The sequence below is a fragment of the Patagioenas fasciata genome, chromosome 2, assembly GCF_037038585.1.
Source record: "Patagioenas fasciata isolate bPatFas1 chromosome 2, bPatFas1.hap1, whole genome shotgun sequence".
Classification (NCBI taxonomy): domain Eukaryota; kingdom Metazoa; phylum Chordata; class Aves; order Columbiformes; family Columbidae; genus Patagioenas; species Patagioenas fasciata.
In genome coordinates, this window is record NC_092521.1 from 55,362,966 (window position 1) to 55,383,755 (window position 20,790).

Below are 20,790 nucleotides of genomic sequence, written 5' to 3' on the forward strand. Positions count from 1 at the left end.
CAACTGTGTCTGTAACCACCTGTTCTGCTTTTTATTTTACTTTGGAAGGGCATATACAAACATGAAGTCCAAATATAATGTAAGCAGGCTGTGAAGGTGATATTTTAATGACCCAAGTAGAGTGCAGCATTGTAATGTCAGTGCTTACACATGCTTCAGCCCTCAAGATACCTGTTTCTAACTCTGGACCAACTACAGTATCTTTACCTTAGTAATGCAAGGAATTTTTTCCTCTCTGATTCAGTTGTACAAACACCCAAGATTATCTGCTTCAGAAGTCACACTTCTGTTGTATAACATACCTGTTCAGAACTGACGAGGAGGGGTGAAATTTTGATGTGCTTGACCAAAGGTAATTTAGGAACAAGTTGTACAGATTAAATTTTCCTGTTTGATTTCACTGGGATTGGATTTTACTTGAATGCTTTTAACACACCCTCCCACAACCACCACCCCCCAAGTACTTCGTAGGTTGTAGGACTCTGGCTTAAACATAGGTACATAATTCATAGAACATTTGGCAAGAGAGAGCTGTGAATAAATGCAGCAAAGGATGGGGAATCTACACTGTAAAATCTACCTGGATTATGATGAGCTCTTCACAGGAACTTTATGCTCTCTGAAAGCGGCATATAAAAAACAAATGTTAAGTATTGTAACTCTTGTTGTTTAACATAGGTAATAGTACAACCAGGAGTAATTAACAGAAAGTAGATACACCTTCAGAAAAAATTTCCAGCAAATCCACAGGGTAGTGAGAAAGTACTTTACCATGGCTGTTAGCTCTCCAAGATCCTGATGGAGAGATGACTCAATGGGTTTAACGGGAAAGCCAGGCCCACACCAGAGGCAGAGAATAGATCTTGGGAGGATCTTGGGTTTCCATTTATAATTCTCATTATTAAGCATATTGTATGTTGTCCATGAGTAGGAAGGCAGTTAGACAAAAAATGCCCCCAAAGGGCACGCAAGGGAGGGAGTTGGAGCGGTGCTTTCAGCCCCTGAGAGAGACCTCTTGCTTTCCTGTGATGGCTGAAATTCTTTCAAATACTTAAAATAATCAGCCCATAAGATGATTAAAAAGTCAGGAGTGTTCGGTGGGGGTGTGGTAAGTAATTAAAGCTGTCAACTGGAAAGACATGGGCACCCCTCAAAGGACAGAGAGATTCAGTGAACAGATTTTTTTTTTTTTGTGTGTGAAGTATAGGCAGCATGCGTTTAGTGCTTCATAAAACTCAAGTGTACAAGTACTAAATGTCATGCAGATATAGGACAGGCAAGATCTTGTTAAATTAGCACCGTTCACCTTTAAGTGGAATTAGGAGAAAGCTGAGAATTTTCTTTTTTTTAAATGTAAGGTACTCAGTGAGATAACTGTTGTTTTAAATACATGGGTAACAATTTCAATGTACTTCGTGCATTCTTGGTAGCCATATTTAAAATATTTTTTTAAATGTGAAAATTTTCTTTCATAAGCAGGATGCAAGGAAAAAGATTCAAGGTACACAGGAGATGGTTGTTTTCTGGTAAAGTTTCACAGATGTAATCCTTCTGCAAGCTATATCATCCTAACTTGCATCTGCTTGTGCTGTTACTGCATCAGGAAAATTGAATTCATTGTCTCTTCATGTGTTTCAGGTCGGCAAATCCCACCCTTAGATCCTCATGAAAACGGTAACAATGGAGCAATCAAACTTGGAAAGCAGACTTCACAGACGGGTAGGCGGTGCTGCTGACCCAACTTGATCTTTTTAGATATACTTGAAAAACAGCACCATTTGCTTTTTGATGGAGAAAGGACTTTGTGATCTCAGTGACGTGGCTCCTTATCTTGAAAGCAGTAATTTCAATACTTCCCATGAGCAATAACCCAAGGATCAGAAGCAGAAAGCTTGACTTCAAAGGGATTTTGCAAGACTGAGTTGGAAAATCCTCTCTAATATCCTGTCAAATTTACAGCGTCAAAGTACTCTGATTCTCTGTTTAAGCCAATGACTGTTTTTTTTAAATAAAAAGATCTTTTTATATATGGATTTTAGATTTGCTGCAAAAACTTCTTACATTGCAAAGTGGACTTGGCATGTTTTTAGAGTTTTCTCAGTAATAATAGGATGAAAAAAAAACAACATAAAACCTGAATTTTGGCTTACAGTTTCTCTGTCATCTTTTTAGCTGGACTCTACTTCTGTATTTTTCTGAATCTGTAGCTTCATCTCACACTTTCAGTAAACATCAGGAAGAAATGGACTGAATTGGCTGAATAGAAAAAAAAAAAAAAAAGGATCCAAAGGATGAGTGAGTGCAATTTTTACAGGCTAGAAGTCAAAATCTGTGTCAGGAGGTGCTGTGTATGTGAAAGAAGGAGTTGTCATGAAGGACCCCATGCAGTTCCCAGTGTGCTTCGGAAAGAAGGTGCAGCTGCTGTGCTTTGCCTGGATTGTTTCGTTAATTACTGAAATTGTAAAAAGAGCATAAATATCAGCTTAATATCCACTACTTAGCAGGTTTTCTCCAAATCTGTGCCCCAGACTATAGTTCTTTCTGCTCCAAGATGCCACTTCCCTGGTTTGTAAACGAGAGCACCACACTGCCCCACTCCTTTGTGGTCTCACTGCAGCGCTCCAAGAAGCCTTCAGGTTGGAAGAATGATGTTTCTGTATAAAAACAGCTTAAGAGAGCACAATATAATTTGGGGTTAAAGGCTGGAACCTAATAAAACAAACCAGAGCGTTTCTTTACAAATGCAATTCTGTGAATTTGTGGAGTAGCCTCTTCACCCACCTGGGGATGAGGTATGGAAGACACACCTTTGAAGCTTGATGCACTGGAAAATACAGTGTAGAAAAAAAATATGCAATAGGTGGTTGTAAACTAAAAATAGTGTAAAACTGTGTGTGTTCTCCACTTTCATCTTTTATGAATGTGCATGACTGGGGTGATAAAATTTGAATTTTTCTTGGAATTCAATTGGGATTCAATTTCATTGGAAATCGGATCTAGGGTAAGAATGCAGGCTTTGAAACCAAAGCCCAGCCTGCATTCCACAACATGAATTTATTCTCTTAAGAGGAAAATTAAGCTCACTGCGTATTTGTTGGGGGACTTAGGAAGAGCAAACAAAAGGGGAAAACAGCTTTCCACAATAAATCATGAACAGGCAAGCTAGAGTTAGGTTACTGTGTTTATGCATAAAAACCAGACCTTATTGCTTGGTTGTGAGATCGCTTTGATAAAATAGTGCTAATTCTTAGGGCTTGAAACAGAGCCAGATGAAATCAACAGGAACCTTTCTTTGTCTTCAGAAGGCTTGAAGTAGTTATAGGTGGGAAATGTCCCATGGGATTTTATCTAAGAATCTAAGCTGCATTGTTTTTTCACATATAATCCATTTCTCAGATATTTTAGACTCCTTTAAAAGCACGCATACTTGAAAATAGGCCCTTGGATAATACATAGACACAGACAGCTACCATGAGAAAGGATATTTCAGGTAAACTTCCAGTTGTCGCCTGTGCTGATGTATGATCCGCCTCACTGCTTCATTGCAGCAACTATTTTACAGCTAATCTGGGGTTATTTAAGTGAAAATTCAGCAATCATCATTGTTAATAGTTGAGGAAGGAGATGGGCTCCTTCAGGGAACATTTCACCCCATCATAGTACAAGTGGGTTTGCCAGGGGTGCCTGGCTCCTTCCCCTGTCTGTGGAGGGAGATGTTAACCTGGCCTTCAGCACTGAAGAAATACAGAACATAGCAACATCACAGATCCATGTAATTTATGGGATCTATGACTCAATGCTGCAGGAGATCTGGCTCTTCCTAAATGAAACCCAGTAAAAGGTTAGACCAGTTAGCAAGAAAACAAGGTGAGATCAAACCAACTTTTTTAAAGGTATAATAAATTTTAGTTCAACATATAGTAGTTATGCATAACTGATTTTTAGGCTTTCATAAATCTTTGTGGTATATTTTTTTTAATGTGACATCTCAAAAGTCATCAAACGCTACTAGAGATGTCTGAAAGCTTTGTAAGGCAATTCTGCAAGTACCTTGTATACTCTAATTTCTGCTAGAACTGGCAACTGATGCTGATCTGGATGGAGTAGATATTGTCTTGAGCAACCAGCTCTCAGAGCTGGCATTGAGCTGTATGTGAATCAGAACAGGTTTATGAGTTATATGTTAAAGTAGTTTAAAATTGGAAGTTGTTACAATGGATCTCTGGCAGATCTTAAGATTCAAATGCGGGCAAAGTAGGCTCAAAGATACTTGTGCGTTTGGTGGTCCAAATTTAAATTATCTTATTCTGCCTTTTAGTCAAGAAAAAGCTTTAAATGAATAAGGATTCTGACCAAGTTCTTGAGATTTGGGTTATGGTGAGCTGCAGCAGGGATCGCTGAGTCACAGGTGAAAAAATAACAGGCCGCTGTGCTGTGCAGAGCAGCTCACATTTTCTTCGAAGACAGGGTTCACCTTTGCTGGTGATGTTCCCTCTCTGCTGTCCGTCAAACCTAAAGTGCAGCTTTAATCTGCCTCTTCAAATGGAGGAACAGTTTGTTTTTAAAATTACGATTTTCAAATGTAAAATTCACTATTTCTGCTTCTTATCGTTGCTTGGAAAGCACCACCACCGTTTATAAACAGCCAGAAGAATGACATACCAGAAAAACCAAACTCGGAGTCAAAAGTTTCAGCAACAACCAGAATTCCTCTTAGTAGTTAATGATGGCTGGTGAAAAGCTGAATTACTGTACAGGAGCACCTGACTCTCTAGCTGATCTGCTATAATAATAACGCTGCAGTGCTAGGTTGGTGCAGCTGGTGCTGGATTCATCCGAGACTGGTTTTCTCAAGGGAGCCGTCAGCAGGACTGACACACGGGCTGCAGTGCCAAGGGTGTTTGGTGGAGCTGGTTTGCACCGTGACTCGAGACTGTGACTGTCTGGTTGGGGGTGACTCGCTTTTCTGGCTTGTCATGAACTAGTTTTAAAAACAAGATGATGAAGGAACTAGTTTTCATATATGCTCTGCATATGTGTGTGTATAGAAGTACAGATTTATGTTGTTTATTCTGACACGTAGTGTTTTTTCACTATGTCTGGTTCTGATATACTGCACATTGTATTCTGTAAGTACATTTTTTTGTTGTTAATGGTCATTTCACCTTTATGGACTTAAAGTTACGGATCAAAGGTAGCGAGAAGATGCAGATACAAATAGGTACAGTTGTTGACTTGCCATTCTTAAGCATGAAAATGGCATATGATAGGAAAAGCTTGTTTGCAGGCTGAGAAATCTAAAAAAGGCCATTAGTCAAGAATTGGGACTCAGAAGTAATAAAGTTACACTCAAAAAAAAAAAATTTGTTCATGGTACAGAAGGTACATGTAAAGTGCTACAATGTAACATGGGTTTGTATCAATACCTAGAAAAGTTACCTGTCATCCCTTGTCTTCACTAATCCTTCATGGCACGCAGTAATAAGCGTGACCAGATAGATTATACACGCGAGTACTCTGACTGTAATCAGACCGTTTCAGTACAGTGATGATATATTTTACTATCCTATCCTTAATTATTTAAACCAGAGTCAGTAATAAATTGTACATTTAAAATCACCTGCTAAGTACTCCATTTTGTTTATATAAGGGCTTTGACTGGGCTGGACCCACTCGCTTCATGTATGGGATGCTGCAATCTGTTCATACTTTTACCTTCTGTTTTACATATTAATTGTATCATACCCTAAAATGTAGTTTTTGTGTTTTATTGAACCTACCATGATTAACGCTAATAAATGTTTTGAATACCCCTGATTTGGGGATGTCTCTGATTTCAATACAGCAGAACAAAATAGGTCCTATTGTTCACATCATTTGGTCTTGAAAAAGGGCTGTCTGCAGTCTGTGGATTGTGTACCTGGGATTTAAATGGTGCTTGGTTCATGTGTGGCTGCCTTTAGCAGAAACCGAATGCATTCCTAGGGGATCTTGCAGTGCGGGTGAATTTTCAAAAAAACAGAAAAGGATTATCTAAAAATCCCTTCACTAAGTTACTTGATTTATCCATTAGAAGAGTGGCCAGGATCAGCCTGGAAATTCAGAATAGTAGCTGTCAGTATAAAGTGAGCTTACAGTTACCACTTGCTTTGAATAGCAACCATGACTACTATGGCTCATAAGACACTTTCTCTTTTGTATGTTTTTGGGTTTTTTTGGTGGTACATTTAAGGTTTTTTCTTACTTTATGTCCCTTGAACTTGTCTTTAGGAGTTAAGAATTAACACTCCCTTACGAAGCATGCAGTATTTCATGCCTATTAGTTGTATTGTTTCAAGAGGTCTTTAAACTCACCAGAAGTTTTTTGCACTGTCTGGTTCATGTTTTCAGAGTTGTTACCACAACTATGAAGACTAGGAATAAAGGATTGGGGTTTTTTTTAAGGAAAAACAGGTTTTTGGAGTAAGGCTTTTCTAACTACCATGATAAATTCAATACACAGCACTACCCAAGAAGCACAGTAACTCAACAGTACAGAACACCATTTCTCTATGTAAGTAGAAACCAGTATTTCAAAGGGCGTTACACAGGTTATGAGTTTAGTTATTGCTTGAAGAGACCTGGCAGGATCTGCTCCCTGCTTTACAGCATTCATAATCACAATGAAGAAATTATGTATCTTATCTCCAGCTACGTGTAAATAAAAATGAACCCAGGTATATAACTGTAAACTGTAAAATGTGATGTACTTAATTCAAGGAAAGCCTAAGTAAGACCCACTTAACTATTACCAGTGTGTTGGAAAATCAGAAGTGAATGCTGTTTTTCCTTTCAGTGTGGAAAGAGAGCTGTGCCACTCGATGGATCAGTCCTGCCATTGTCTATGAGGTGTTTTACATGGCTTAGAAGCGTGTTCTTGTAGTGCTTCAGGTTAGTTTAGAGTTGAATTTAGCAAAGAGGGGGGAGCTGTACAATTAGCCTGAAAATAAACCTCTCCTGCTTTCCTTTTGAAGACTGAAGCTTGTGTCTCGTGGTACTTAAAAGTATTTGACATTTCAGCCTTCAAAATCTTCACGACAGCGTCTTCAGTCTTTCTGCAAAGAGCATCGCAGGACACCCTGCTATGATCTGAGCACTGTTCTGAAATCAGGACAGCAAGGCTGATGAAGTAGTCTGTGTGTCTACTTCATACCTCCACCCCCTCACCCAATCTGTAAAAGTGTTTAGGCTACTACCAGGTTTGTGAAATGCCTCCTTTCCCTGAAAGAACACAGTAAGCTGCATGATTATTTTTTTCCTCCTCCTCAACATTGTTTCACACAAGGCTACAGGGCAATTTTCTTGAAAGCGTTAAAACACTTATGGGAGGATAAAGCAGCTAAAAGTATTTGTACAAATGCCTCTGTTAATTGGTGCCAGTTAGTCCGTAAGGACTCACTATCAACAATACGATGCATTCATGTGTGCTGGGATTCTTGACCATTAAGAAGATCTGCTTTTGATGATATCCATATTTTAACAGCTGGACCAGCACTAACTCCATTGCTTGATACAAATGCTCTCACTGTCCAAAAGTAACAATCTTCAGTAGAAACTGTGAAATTAATGGTTGGCAGCATTTAGCGGGTTAAGATGAGAAGGAATAAGTAATAGCATAGTGAAACATAATGTAGCCTTTTTCATGTCTGAAAAATCAATTTCAGATGGGTTTCTTCATTCTTGATTAAGCTCTTATTGCAAAATATCTGCAAAATTCTTACACTTCTGGTACTACCAAGTGGGTCTTGATGCAGATTAGTTTGCATTATCACTTATCACTGCTGTGTATTTTGTAGGAATAGGAGGGCAGGCTCATGATACTAGCATTAATAACCACTGTGTTTTCAATACATATGGTGTAGAAGTATTACTGGAATGGTTTTGTAACATAGCTGTTGTGAAAACTTGAAGACAGTACACTGGCAGAACTCGAAGTGTAAGAGACCTGTACTAACTTGCATTTAGTGTCACACCAATGAACAAGTTTTTAATAAGATGTCATTAATCAATGCAGGAAAGTATACTGCTACGGTGGAAAAGAATTGTGAGGCTTCTGGTTAGATATTAAACATTTACCAGCTTGAGAAGGATTTCGTTTTTTCTCACTACTAAATTACTCCAGCCAGAAATCATTTTTATTCCTAAGACTTCCTGAAGTATTAAAAAAAAAAAGGTGCAAGCTTTCTTAGAAAAGCACTGACCTTGCTTTTTCAAAACCTCCCTGACAACCCAAGCTTTATCTTTCTCATCATCTGTCAAAAGTTGAGACACGCCTTATTTATGATGAAACACTCAACCTTTCCGATTGCCACACTCTGATAGTTTCAGAAAACAAAAATGCATTTCCCCTTAAGTCCGTTTAATTCACATTTATTTTATCTAGTCAGTGCCATTCCTGCTCCCTCCACAACAGTGAAATACATGTCTAAATAAGAAGATAAATACCTAACAACTGAATCCCTGTTTCCCTACAGCACGTAGAGTACTCTGGGGAAATTATCTGTTGCGGACAAAGAGACAAACCCAGGGCTTTTGATTACTTATTGAAAAGTACCAAGCAATAAGGAAGTCGTCTTACATACCTAAGAGATGCCCTTGAGTAAAATGAACATCACGCTCCTTTGTCAATATAATATGACGTGGGAGGCAAGGAACACCGTTGCTGTTACTGACTAAATAAATTAATAAATGAATAAGAGGATAGTAACAGTTTCTCTTCGCTTGTTTAATGGGGTTGAAATGTAGGTTTAGCACCTTATAAAAGAAAACCCTGCTTCTTGTCATCTGCAAAGAATATGGCTGCTTTGCTGATAAATACATGTCAGGAGTTTTCACAGAGCTTTTGCAAGAATGTGCAATGGATGCAACCTGGAGGACACAATACATTTCAAAATCCCTTTCCAATATTCTGCAAAAAATCAAATCATCAGCAAACCTAGAATCACTACCAAATGTTTAAGTTTCTGTCTGTGTTTATCACTTACCATGTGAGACAATTTTGCACTGTAGATATTTACCAAAAAAAGCATAAAATGTGTATTAGGAATCTAATAAGAGTTCTCAGAAAGAAGAACATTCAAAATAAAGACTTAAAATTTTCGGTGCTATTTCTTGACACAGTCAGGAACCCAAATGAGAATGAAATGTCTTTCCTGGCACCATTCCCTTTAGAGATACTATTTGTCCTCTGAGTTTTACCATACTCTGTAGGTCATTCCTGGTTCTCAGGGAAAATTTGCTTTCAAGGTGGCAACCTGAACCGCCTGCTGGCACCCAACCAGCTCTCCTCCGGAATGGTTCTCCCCATGGTCACAGTAAGGAGGGACAGAAGTCTCATTAGCAGCTGACGTTTCTAAGAGAGGTGACTCGGCTTCCTGGTAGTTTTGAGTACAAAGGAGACTTTTGAGATATGCTGGAAATATGAACTTGTAATGACCTAGGAAAGGGTTTTCTACAGAGAAACTTGTTTCCTTGTGACAGAAATACCAGAAAAAGAAACACTATTTTTAAAAGAATTTTCACCACAGTCTTTTTAAAAATTTTTTTAATACTTTTAGGAGGTGAAATTGCTGGAGGGGAAATAGGTTTTTTGAAATGGCAACAAAGCCAGAATGTCATGTTGATTACAAAATTCTGAAGTGGGAAAATAATATTCAGAACTGAAAAGAAGGTGCAAACAACATGCTGATGTCCTACCCTGGAAAACACACTTTGTGGTGGGTCACAGCTCCATCAATGTGACAGAAAAGGAATAAAAGTGATGTCTGAAATAGAAAATTTGGATTAAAGGTGAAAAGGATATCACATTATAAATCGTCAAATGGTGCATATACATGGTACAGCTGTCTTTACACCATCGTTACATGAGAGCTCTAGCTAATAAATGAGCATAAACAAATACAAGATTAAGAGTGCATCAGGTGGCTAGACTCCACCTATAAAAAATGATACCATATCTTTACCTGTGGGTATGCCTGGATTTACATAGTACAAAGTACACTGAATAAAAGATGATACCTGTTCTTGCGGTCCTTGACACACCGGTTACTGAGTTGGAGCCCTGGACAAAGGGCTCTGGCTAATACATTCCACTGCACTTACATAGCCACCCTGCCTACCTAGTTTAGCTTTTCATGAAGCTTGATTCTGGATGTCTTGGAATCAGTAGTTTTGCACAAAAAAGGCAAATTGTTCCAGAGAAGGCTACGGAAGAAAGGATGGGGTGGTGATAAATCTATGCAAGTAGATTTGCATTGACCGATTCAACCACAGCATGTAGTAGGTACTTAAGTACTTGCTGCTGGGAGTATGAAGGCTTTACAATAACACGACATCCATCACTGAAAGATAAAACAGAGGGATTTTTATTTTATTTTACCCAGGAGGAAATTAATGACTTAGAAAATCCACAAGACACGAGTCATCAAGTCATCAATGTCAGCAGGCATGTCTTCCAGACACCTCGCCTCATCTCACTGCGAATCACACACCAGTGAAAGATGCATACCATGGCAGAAAAATTGCTCCCTTCCTTGTATGATACACACAGTTTAAAAAATTACAGGGCCTGAAGCAACTCCCAGATTAGAAAGAGAGCCTCTGTCTGAGAAGCCTGTTTCACATCACATCAGTGACAGCGAGGTGAGGATGTCTGGGAGCTACGGGTTTCAAAGATCTAGGAAAGTGGTTACTTAGCTGTATGATTCAACTCATGTCTCTGGGAGTGCAGGAGAGCCTGGAGTTATTGAGGCAGGCTTGCTTTCAAAGAAAGCCAGCTTTTTTTTGTGTGTGTGTGAAATGGTGCTAGAATTCCCATGAGAGGTCCCCATTTCCCCAGATATTTGAGGGAAGATGTGATCCCTGCCATTTTCAATCAGCATTGGAAATTTTCCTTCCATTTAGTGAGAGCTCAAAGCCATAACAAAATCCTGGATGTTAGGTAATTCCAATGCATATTTTAAGCTAGGCAGCCAGAGGCATTAAATTAGAGTTCAGGAACTTGTGATTTTCTTTTGGTGTCTTCAGATCATGCTGGATATAGAATCATAGAACCATTTCAGTTGGAAGAGACCCTCAGGATTATCTAGTCCAACCATAACCTAACCTAACTCTGGCACTAAACCATGTGTAAGCAAGCCATGTTTCAAGCTAGGGGGCCTATCTGATTTTATATACAGTCATGTCATAAAAGGTGTGTGTCGTGGTTGAGACGGACAAACAACACAGACCAAGTTCTTCCAGGATGAAAGTAGTAGATGCCATTTATTGCCACAAGTGCATTTTTATACAGTTTTACCAATTCATGTGTCCCTTCGCTATTGGTTACAAGTTACAGCAGTAACATCTCATTGGCTAATTTTGCTATCATCAATGTTACTCTTCTACTCCCTTCTCTCTCACGGGTACATCCTTAACATCTCTGGATACTCCTTTACTCCCATCTTTCTCATGGGTAGGCCTTCATATCTTCAAGGCTAATTTCTGTTCCCATGCCCTCTGTCAGGGAATCCACGGACTCCCCATAGTTCCCCACAGGTGTGTGACGAGGTGATGGAAACATTCTCTATCAATTTTTGCAGTCATCTGCAATTTTAAATATAATTCCTACTATAATGTCACGGTTGTAATTTACCTGTATCTTTTGTACTTAAAGCTGGTCTATGGAGAGTGAGATTTTGACTGAGTATGAGTATAAATTGTTACCTTTCTGTCAACAGGGTAGATGCTTCCAATTCATGTATCCATCTTCTCTTCAACTGCCATCCTTCTAGGAAGCCACTGAATAAGAGCAATTTTGAGTCAGGGCTTTGAGGCCTTGAAGCCTGAGGTTGCTTTGGCATATGTTGAATTACCACACTGCCAGGCCTCCATGGCAACTTTATCACTACCATCAGAACAGCCTGCTCTATTGCCTCATACAAGAGTAGGCTTCGTGGGTGGTTTTGTGCATTTTTAAATTTTCCTGTGAGACAACTGCAAATGTATTTCCTTATGATGTCATCTGGTATCTGATGATGGCACAATGAAGGAAAGTGTTGTGTTTTATTAGCTACTCAACCCACATGAAGGCAACAAAGATGGTGAAAACTGAAAATGTGCAAAACTGTTTAATCTCGAGTAAACTCTACTGTCTAGTTTCTAGGAAAGTAGTCAGATAATTGATAGATGTTGCTCTGGTCATCTCATCAAGCAAATTATTTCTGCTTGTGTTTAATAATGAACCCATCCATGTTATCCAGCCTGAAGCAATCAGAACTCGGGTCAGTCCTAATGTGGCCAGAAGCCTTCCCATCCTGTCCAGTCTTTTATAATGAGTTGTTACTGAAATTTGTTAAAATTGAGTCAGTGGCCCAACTGAGTCATTCCGAAATCTCTATCCAGTTCATTCTCTAAGAGACAAACATAAGATTTAAAACATCATTTAACTTTTCGGTAACTATAAATAATTGCGAAGAAATATCACGTGTGATGTCGCTGGAATACATAAGCTTTCCCAAATGCATGACATTTTTAAAGCAAGAGCCTAATTCTCAGATTTAAAATGTGACTTAGTAAAAAACATAATGATGCAGTTCCTTGGTTTGCTGTCCTTCAAAGCTATCTAGATCAAGCCTCCTAGGATTTGCTGAAGATTACGTGCCATACTTTGAATCTCAACTTAGAATGTGAAAATTGCCTGAAGAGTGATCTTTTCAGCTTAGCCATCCCTGAGATTGAAAAAACAGTATTTTAACTTGGTTAGAAGTTCTGTTACTGATGCATAAGCCAAAATCCAGCTCAACTATTTCTGAACAGCTAACAAGAGCAAAAGCCAATTGTTTGTTTTTTGCCTTTGATGTGAGTGAAAATGAATTCACCTTGGGTCTAGTTGCTAGATAAGAAAGCACAATTTTACCAAGCTACTTCAAAAAGCTGGATTTCTTCTGTTACAATAATGAAGTGATACGAAATACTTTCACTTTCACTGTATGTGTGAGAGAATGTTCATCAATGAAAGCAAAACACATTTAAATCTTCAGGGTTGAATGCTCCCAAGAGTATGACAAAAATTGATGGAGAAGCTCTTGGAGTCATTCATATTCATTCTGAACAAACACTGGTGCACAGGGGAAATTTCAGATGACTGATAAAAAGAGAACAAGGCATATTGTAAAGAATAAATGTGATGGGTTTGGATAATTACAACCATTACATAGACCCTGGGCAAAGTATTACTGAAGACAAACAGAACGAACAGAAATTAATTCATAGGTAGTAGCTTACGTAATGTTTATCAATATATTTTTTATGGAAAATAGGTGCATTCAAGCAATGAGATGTGACTCGTATTAATTTAATATACATGGATTACTTTAACTCATTTGGTGTAGCACTGCATGACAATCTGGTAAAAAAAGCCTCAGTACTATACAAAATCAGTTTTACCTGTATCAAATGCTTTGCGAACCAATTAGCAGCTACATCAGCATATTTCTACTCTCTTCTAATTGGTTATTTAACAGCTTCAAAGGTGCTCATGCAGTTCAATGTCTTTATCAGTTATCTGGAAGAAAACACATCTCTTTGCTGATAACTTTGCAATCGATACCAAAATTGCTGGCAAGGCAAAAATGAAGATAATAAAGTGACATACGGGTATTTAACATGGTGCTTCAGATCTTAAGACATAATTTAAAAATAGGAGGAGCCTCAATGTGGAAGAGATACTATCTCCCGTCTGTGTATGGTGGGACCCTCTGAAGTCCCCGGTTCTGGCCTGGAGAGGGAGAGTGGTGGATGAATAGAAGCTACTCTCTGATCCACTATAGATTCCCGTTTTCTTAATTTCTATTATTTGCCTTACTTGGGGAGGGAAAAAATGCAAGGAATGGCCAGGCACAGGAAAAAAAACCCACCACATTCAAGGTTTGTAGTGGCTGACTCTGGTATTCTATCAAATTGCTACTAATGTATGTTAAATTGGTTTTTCTCATACTAGGGACAAAGGAGGAAAAAATACACCTGCCTTATTTGAAGGTGAAAGGAGAAGAAGCTTGCTGGCCTGTCTGTCTGCTAGCCAGCCGGAAGAGAGGGGCAGGAGCAAAGTGGATTAGGAGAGAAGGAAGGGGAAAAAACACGGAAACAAACAAAACCAACGGCAAAATAGGACAGAAGTAGTTTTGGGGTGATGGAGTGGGAGCAAAAGGGTCTCAATGCACTATAGTGTGTTTCTCTCTGAAAAACAGAAGTGAAGTGAGGGAACTTGTGGAATTAAAACAGTCATTGCACTGTTAAAGTCTATATTAAAAGGCATGCTCACACAATTTTTACAAGCATTTAACTTTATGAATTTAACCGTGAAACATCTATTTATGTATTTATCTGCAACAGGTAGGTAGGCACAGGACCAAAGCAGTGGGTGATTTGGGACAGACTCCTAACCTTCCTTTGGTGCTGGGGGAGGAAAATGGTGAATACTGACAGTTGTAGGTGGAGAGCAGAGCGCATGGTTGCAGTGCCCATAGTGTAGGTAGGACCTGCTGAAGGGTAGAAGCGTTGTTCACAGGGAAGGGGAGCAACAGGGAATTGTGCACAGCGCAACAGATCACTGGCTGACAGGCACACATGGGTTGGGAGTGCAAAGGTCCCACATGAGATAATCCAGGGCAGAGCATCTTTTGCTACATGAGGCTTTCCGTAGGCCTTTTCACCCTTTGCAACTTCAGAAATGCTGTTGGGTGTTGCAGCTTTGCCTCTGCAAAGTGCTCGTACCTGTTTTAAGGTGACCCACCAAAGTACCAGAAAAAAGTCTGAAAGACATGTCCCTGGTTTTGCGCAGTGTATCAATTGCATATTGCAATCTAACAGGTTCACATGCGTATCATTTGTACAATCAAGCTATAAATAATTCAGTATTTGGCAGTCAAAGATTCCATCAATAATATCATGCTGATTTTTTTTCTTTTTTCTTTCCCGAATGCAAAGTAAATAAATATTTCATAAACAATCTCTCAGGTAGAGTGTTCAAGCTTGTGTGCAGAAACAGAACACCTCTGCAACAAACAAAATGGAGTGGGGAGATGATTCTAGAAACCTTGTGTCTTTACTCCTAGAGGTAATGAACTAATCAAGAACAAAGAGATTTCATGTGTGTATTAGCTCCATATCAGTAATCTGAGCCTCCTGCATCCGTTAGAGGAGCATTTTGTGCACGTGCTTGTTTCCTGCCACAAGACAAGGGTAACAGAGAATTTTCCAGGAGATGCACACAAACCACAAGAGCAGAGTGGCTGTGGGTGCCCACGGGAGCTGTGATTTTTGCAAATCTGCAAACTCTTAATTTTCTCCATGTTAGTGTTCCTCTGGATCACATAAACCTGTGCAATTGCAGAGAAAGAGCTGTAGCTGGCATAAGTGGTTGTGATTTAATTGATCATTCAGAGTGGAGGAAAATCCTCATATTATTTAGTAACAGACTACAGGGGAACGGATCTTTCCTCATCAGTCACTATGCAACCTATTGAATCCACTGATGGTTTGAATTTCTCCACATCTCCCCTTCTTTTGCTCTGTTCATTTTCAGACTCTTAGTTAATTGGATCTTTCAGCAGAGACAAACATTTCATTCTAATGTTCATGATACGTATTTATTTTTAGGGTGTTGTTAACATAGTTTTTGCTGTCTCTTTCTGTCTGGCTCTGCTTAATTGATGAAAAAAATAGCTGTCTAAAATGTTCTTGAGAAAAGTTGCTAATTTTTCCCCAGAGATCTTCTCCTTGTGTTTGTTTTCAGTCAATTCTACTCAATTTTGTAAGAAAAATCTAGCACTGCTTCTTCAGAGTGTGTTTACTTTCTCTTGTAACCATTGCAAACTAATGTATCCTGGGAAAAGGAGTTGGATTCTTCTCATTCGCAAATACCATTAACAGAATTATGGACCAAATTCCATACACAGCTCCAAATTACACACTCAATTAGGGCCTGATCCAATGCTTATTAAAGTCACTGGAAAAAAATCTCCCTGAGTTTAATGGACTTTAGCTCAGCCCTCGGGGAATGGACATTTCCACTGCGGATGATCAGTTTAATCTTCGAGCATGCTGGAATTTACACAATGATAGACTCATAGGGCTGGAAAGGACTGCAGAGGTCACATCTCAAGGCAGGATGAGCTAAATTTATATCTCCAAACAGATGTCTAACCTGTTCTTAAAGGGCAGTGACTGGGACTCCATGGATTGCACTTCCAGGCAATCTTTTTCTTTAATTATCCTTACTCTTAAAAAGTTCTTCATATCTGCTCTAAATCAGTTCCTGCTCTGGTCTATGCCCATTACTTCCTACCCTGTTCAAATTAAGCAAGAGCAGACTATTTTCTTTCTCTTTGCTATGGTGTTTAATGTATTTGAAGACTACTGAACACATGAATCCATCTTGTCTTCCTTAGGCTAAACAACCTCAGTTCTTCAATCAGTTCCATATTTCAGTCTACTTGTTTCCTGGACCCCCTTCAATTATCCCACATCTTTCCTGAAGGATCATGCCCAAAACTGGACACGGCACTTCAGTGTGCGTCTCGATCAGCACTTAGTAGAGGCAAAGCACTTCATGTGTCATGCATCGTCTCAGTACAGTGCTTGTCTTTCACACATCCATGTGACATTATTTGCTTTTATTTACCTTGTGACCCATTAGAACTGAACCAAAGCATAATGTGAAAATATAATTTGAGGGCTTCGTGGGACTGCTCAGGAGATGCTGAAGGCAGAATTAGCATTGCAGAGCTGCTATGTATATTAAGAGAACAAATTAAGGTGAAATTTGAATACCAGTTGCTGGATAAGTTCTCCAAACCAATATTGAGAAACATCACTATGTTGTTTTTAAGAACATCAGACTGGAAAAGTGATGCAATGACCTTAGGGTACCATCATGTTGCTTCTGCAGAATTATTTCTCAGGTTGAGACTATTTTTTAAGATAGTTTTTATCTTCTGGAGCTGAGTTTCAAGTACATACTTATGTTTGTGTACGCACCTATGCGTATTTCATTTTTGGCTACTAAGTGTCTGTGCATTTTTAGAAATGCAACACCAGCAAACGACAACCAACATACACACACATCATATTTTGTGTATTGAATCATCTCATTACATCCCTCATGAATGTATAATACATGAATTGTAATAACCAATTCCTGAAAACAGTATTCAAAAATCCATTTCCTTAATAACTTTTTCCTTTATCAAAGTACTAATGGCTTTTAGCATATTTGAAGTTGGCTTAGGAATCATTCAGTCCTTTAAATGCCACCTTAAATCACAAAGACAAGATACAATTTTTGCCTTGTTCCTCCATAAGTTAATGATCTAGGGAATTTTCGTGTTCCGCAGAACAGAATCAGGTCCAAAATATGGAAAGTACATAAAATTCAAAGCTATAGCTATTTATGAGAATGTCATTATGTGTTATTGGCTTCTCTCTACTTGAATATTCAACACATATTCTATGTTTTTCTAATAATGTCACTAGGTAAAGAAATACACTCTAGTTGAACAAACTTTAAGATGTACTGTTCCACTCTGTGGCAACATTTGAATAATGCTAAAAATTATCAATAATAGCGTGAACTGCAATTTTACCTTTGATGTACAATACAACAAGTGGGCCTAAAATTATACATAGAACTCATTATCAGTCAAGTAAATGATGACTAGAGCCTGCTGTATGAAGAGTTTTGTATTTCAGAAAAAAAACTGCAGCACCAAAAGGCCAGGTATTTCCTTAAAGAGAAATTAAAACATACTCTTCCCTTTATAAGTTTGCATTTTGCAGTATTCACTGACTTAGCAGTGCAGATGCATGAGATACTTCACTGAGATCTAGAATTTTGCCATTAACACAACAAGTAATGTGACACTTAGTTGCTTTTCCTGGCAGCCTTAATAATGCCAAGAAATCACAAAAAATGTTGTGATATTGTTTTATTGCAAGACATTTTCAAGTTCCGAATTGGTGGGACTGAATAAACTACTTGTGTAATGAACAATGGAAAACACTGTTACAAAACTGAATCTACTCTGCTACTTCTCAGGTATAGAGAGAGCTTATTTAATACTTAATAGCAAACAGTTTTGAAAAACATCAAACCATCTCCAAACTGAGATATTCACAGTGTGAAAAAAATTAAGATCTGCAAACACACAGCACAAGTGTTGACCTCAGATTAAGCAAATGTTATCCTTTGGCAAGCAGTGATGAATATACTAATGACGCTTCTGGAACAGCATCACGATCTCATCAAAATCAGTGACAGGAGCTCTATTAGCTGCAATAGATCCAAGATTTCATTCCTGGACTATGCAATGAAGTGTTAAAATGAAATGGAGCAGATGTTGGGGAAGGTTGCCAGATATTGCTGATCAACAGCACAGGTGTTGTTTAATATAAAAAAATTATATCCGTCTGGATGAAATAAAAGCATTAGATCAGAAAAGATACTAAACACAACAGATTAATGCATTATTAAGGTTCTCAATGTGTTCAGTCATCAGCAACAACTACACTAACACCACATGTTCATACACAATTACCATTAATCCACCCACTCAATGTTTATGTATTTTTTAATGTAATACTAACTTTGCCATTGCTATAACACAAAATGAGTAGATTGAAGCTGGACAGGCAAGCACTGAGCTGGGCTGCCCAGTGAGGCTATGAAATCTCTGTCCTCGGAGGTTTTAATGACCCTACAGGACAAAGCCCTGAGTGACCTGGCCTGAATTCAGCTTTCACCCTACTTTCAGCTGGAAACTGAACTATGGCTCCACTGGAGTCCCCTCCAGCCTCAGTGATGCTGTGATGCTCCCTCTGTGAGCCACAGCATACTTGAGGCTGTGCCCTGTGTTCATTCACTGCCTCTCCATATGCCGGTGATAAGGATTAACCCAGTCCTCCCCCAACCCGCACACATCCCCTGATGTAAGGTGTATCTATCACGCAAGCAGGTCTAATGAGTTTGCACTGAAAGCCATGCGTAGGAAAATGTGCAAGACTTATGCTGTCATACTAAGGAGAGATCTTAACTTCTGGTTCTCCTCAGATTTTCCCATGTGAGAGATGTATAAAAGAATTAGAAAACAGAGGTATTTCTGTCTTCTAAATCTGCATAAAGGAAGCTTAGTTTGAATTTGTACTCTTGTTATTTTTTAACCCCACTAAAAGGAGAAAAGACAGAACCTTTTGTGGCATTTAGAATTTTGCAACAGTTCCCCATGTCTTGATTATTTGCAAGCTGAGACCCAGAAGTTCTTCTGGTACATAATGACCAGGTAATTCTGGAGCTGAATTACCATTTCTGAGAAGCGTACACTGTGGCTTAATCTCTGGTGGATTCTTGAACAGAAACAGAGAATGACTAAAATAAACTAAATGTCTATGTTAACAAAAGAAGAAAAAAACATACCAGGACAGAAAAAAACCTGCTGTCTTCCAGTTTATCTTCCACATCCCAAAGGTACAAACGTATAAACAAAGCAGAACAGTAGTTTTGCTAACAAAGCCCAGCAGAACACCAGACAATAACTTTAAATATTGCACTGTAAATAAAGGATGTAATTTAAGGTGCTGTTTTATGTGTATCATAAAATAAGTCTGTAGCAGGAAAACTGCAGCCAGAGATGCAGAGCTCTAGCGACATTTTTACATATATGCCACATATATTGCCACCTATTGAAGCCAATTGCAATCAGGTAAAACTGCTCTGAAGTACTTTTCTACAGCACTTCTCACTTATTTCTTCTTCAGTCAGTGAGAGTATTAAAAGTCACATGGGTATTTGCTGTTGGTAAAAGAGGCAAGGAGAAAAGTGCTAACATCGGCAGGTGTGACAGTTGCAGGCCTGGAGGACAGGCAGCTGAAATAGAGGGTGAAGGCTCTGCTGGAGTCAAGACAGAGCCTTAATCAGAGGGTCTCACCTGCAGAATGGCATCAAACCACTTCCTTTGTGGTTGGGGCTCATGTAGAGGTATTCGCCAAAGAAATTATGTGAATCACAAGTCTTATGATGGTGACCTGATTTTGAAGGTAAAGCATTTAAGTAATTCAATTTATTTACTGTCAGGATATATTTTTCAAATGGGTTATTATAATCCTATACTTGTTCTTAGCATACCTACACCAGATTGCAAGAAAGGAAAATCAGATGTATTAATCCTTCTGACTTCAATTCCATCACCTGCACTCCAACCTTGTATGAATATAAACTTAATTAAATACCATAAGACATATTCTTCAGCTGTAGATTTAAGACACAGGAATCATGAAGGTTCAGGTGGATATGGCTATTTGTTTTTTCTTGCTTGTTTGTCACTGGTGTTTTCAAATATCCCAAGAGACACCGTCTGCTTGAAAGTGTAGTATTAATGATAAGGCCCACCATGAAAGCACTGTGTCTGACAAAAAGTGCAAGTGAGAAGGATGGCAAATACTCTGCATTTCTGTGTACTAATAAATAATGCCTCTAATTTCTCATTCAGGTTTTGCAAGAGCTCAGTCTCTCTCAATACTGACTCCCTATTAATACTCCTAAGCCTTCACCTAAGAACAACTTTTCTACTCAAAGAGAATTTTTGGCTGTTTTTCAGGCTGTTTGGGAGCTGGGCCCACCCACCTTGGTGCTCAGGTGCTGCCTGGCAGAGCTGCCTTTAGGTTGGGCCGCAGCACTCCTGATGCGAGTACCTCAGCAGCTAGGAGGTGGCTCCAGCGCCT

The 20,790-nt window shown here is 38.9% G+C and overlaps 1 protein-coding gene across 1 annotated transcript in view; it reads left to right on the forward strand.

Moving 5' to 3' along the window:
- RAB31 (RAB31, member RAS oncogene family) overlaps positions 1-5,817 on the forward strand; it is a 71,027-nt gene extending 65,210 nt beyond the window's left edge. Inside the window, 1 exon segment of the mRNA XM_065832161.2 lies at positions 1,639-5,817. Within this exon segment, the coding sequence (XP_065688233.1) occupies positions 1,639-1,736 (98 nt within the window). The 3' untranslated portion in view covers positions 1,737-5,817.
- Positions 5,818-20,790: the final 14,973 nt, after the last annotated feature.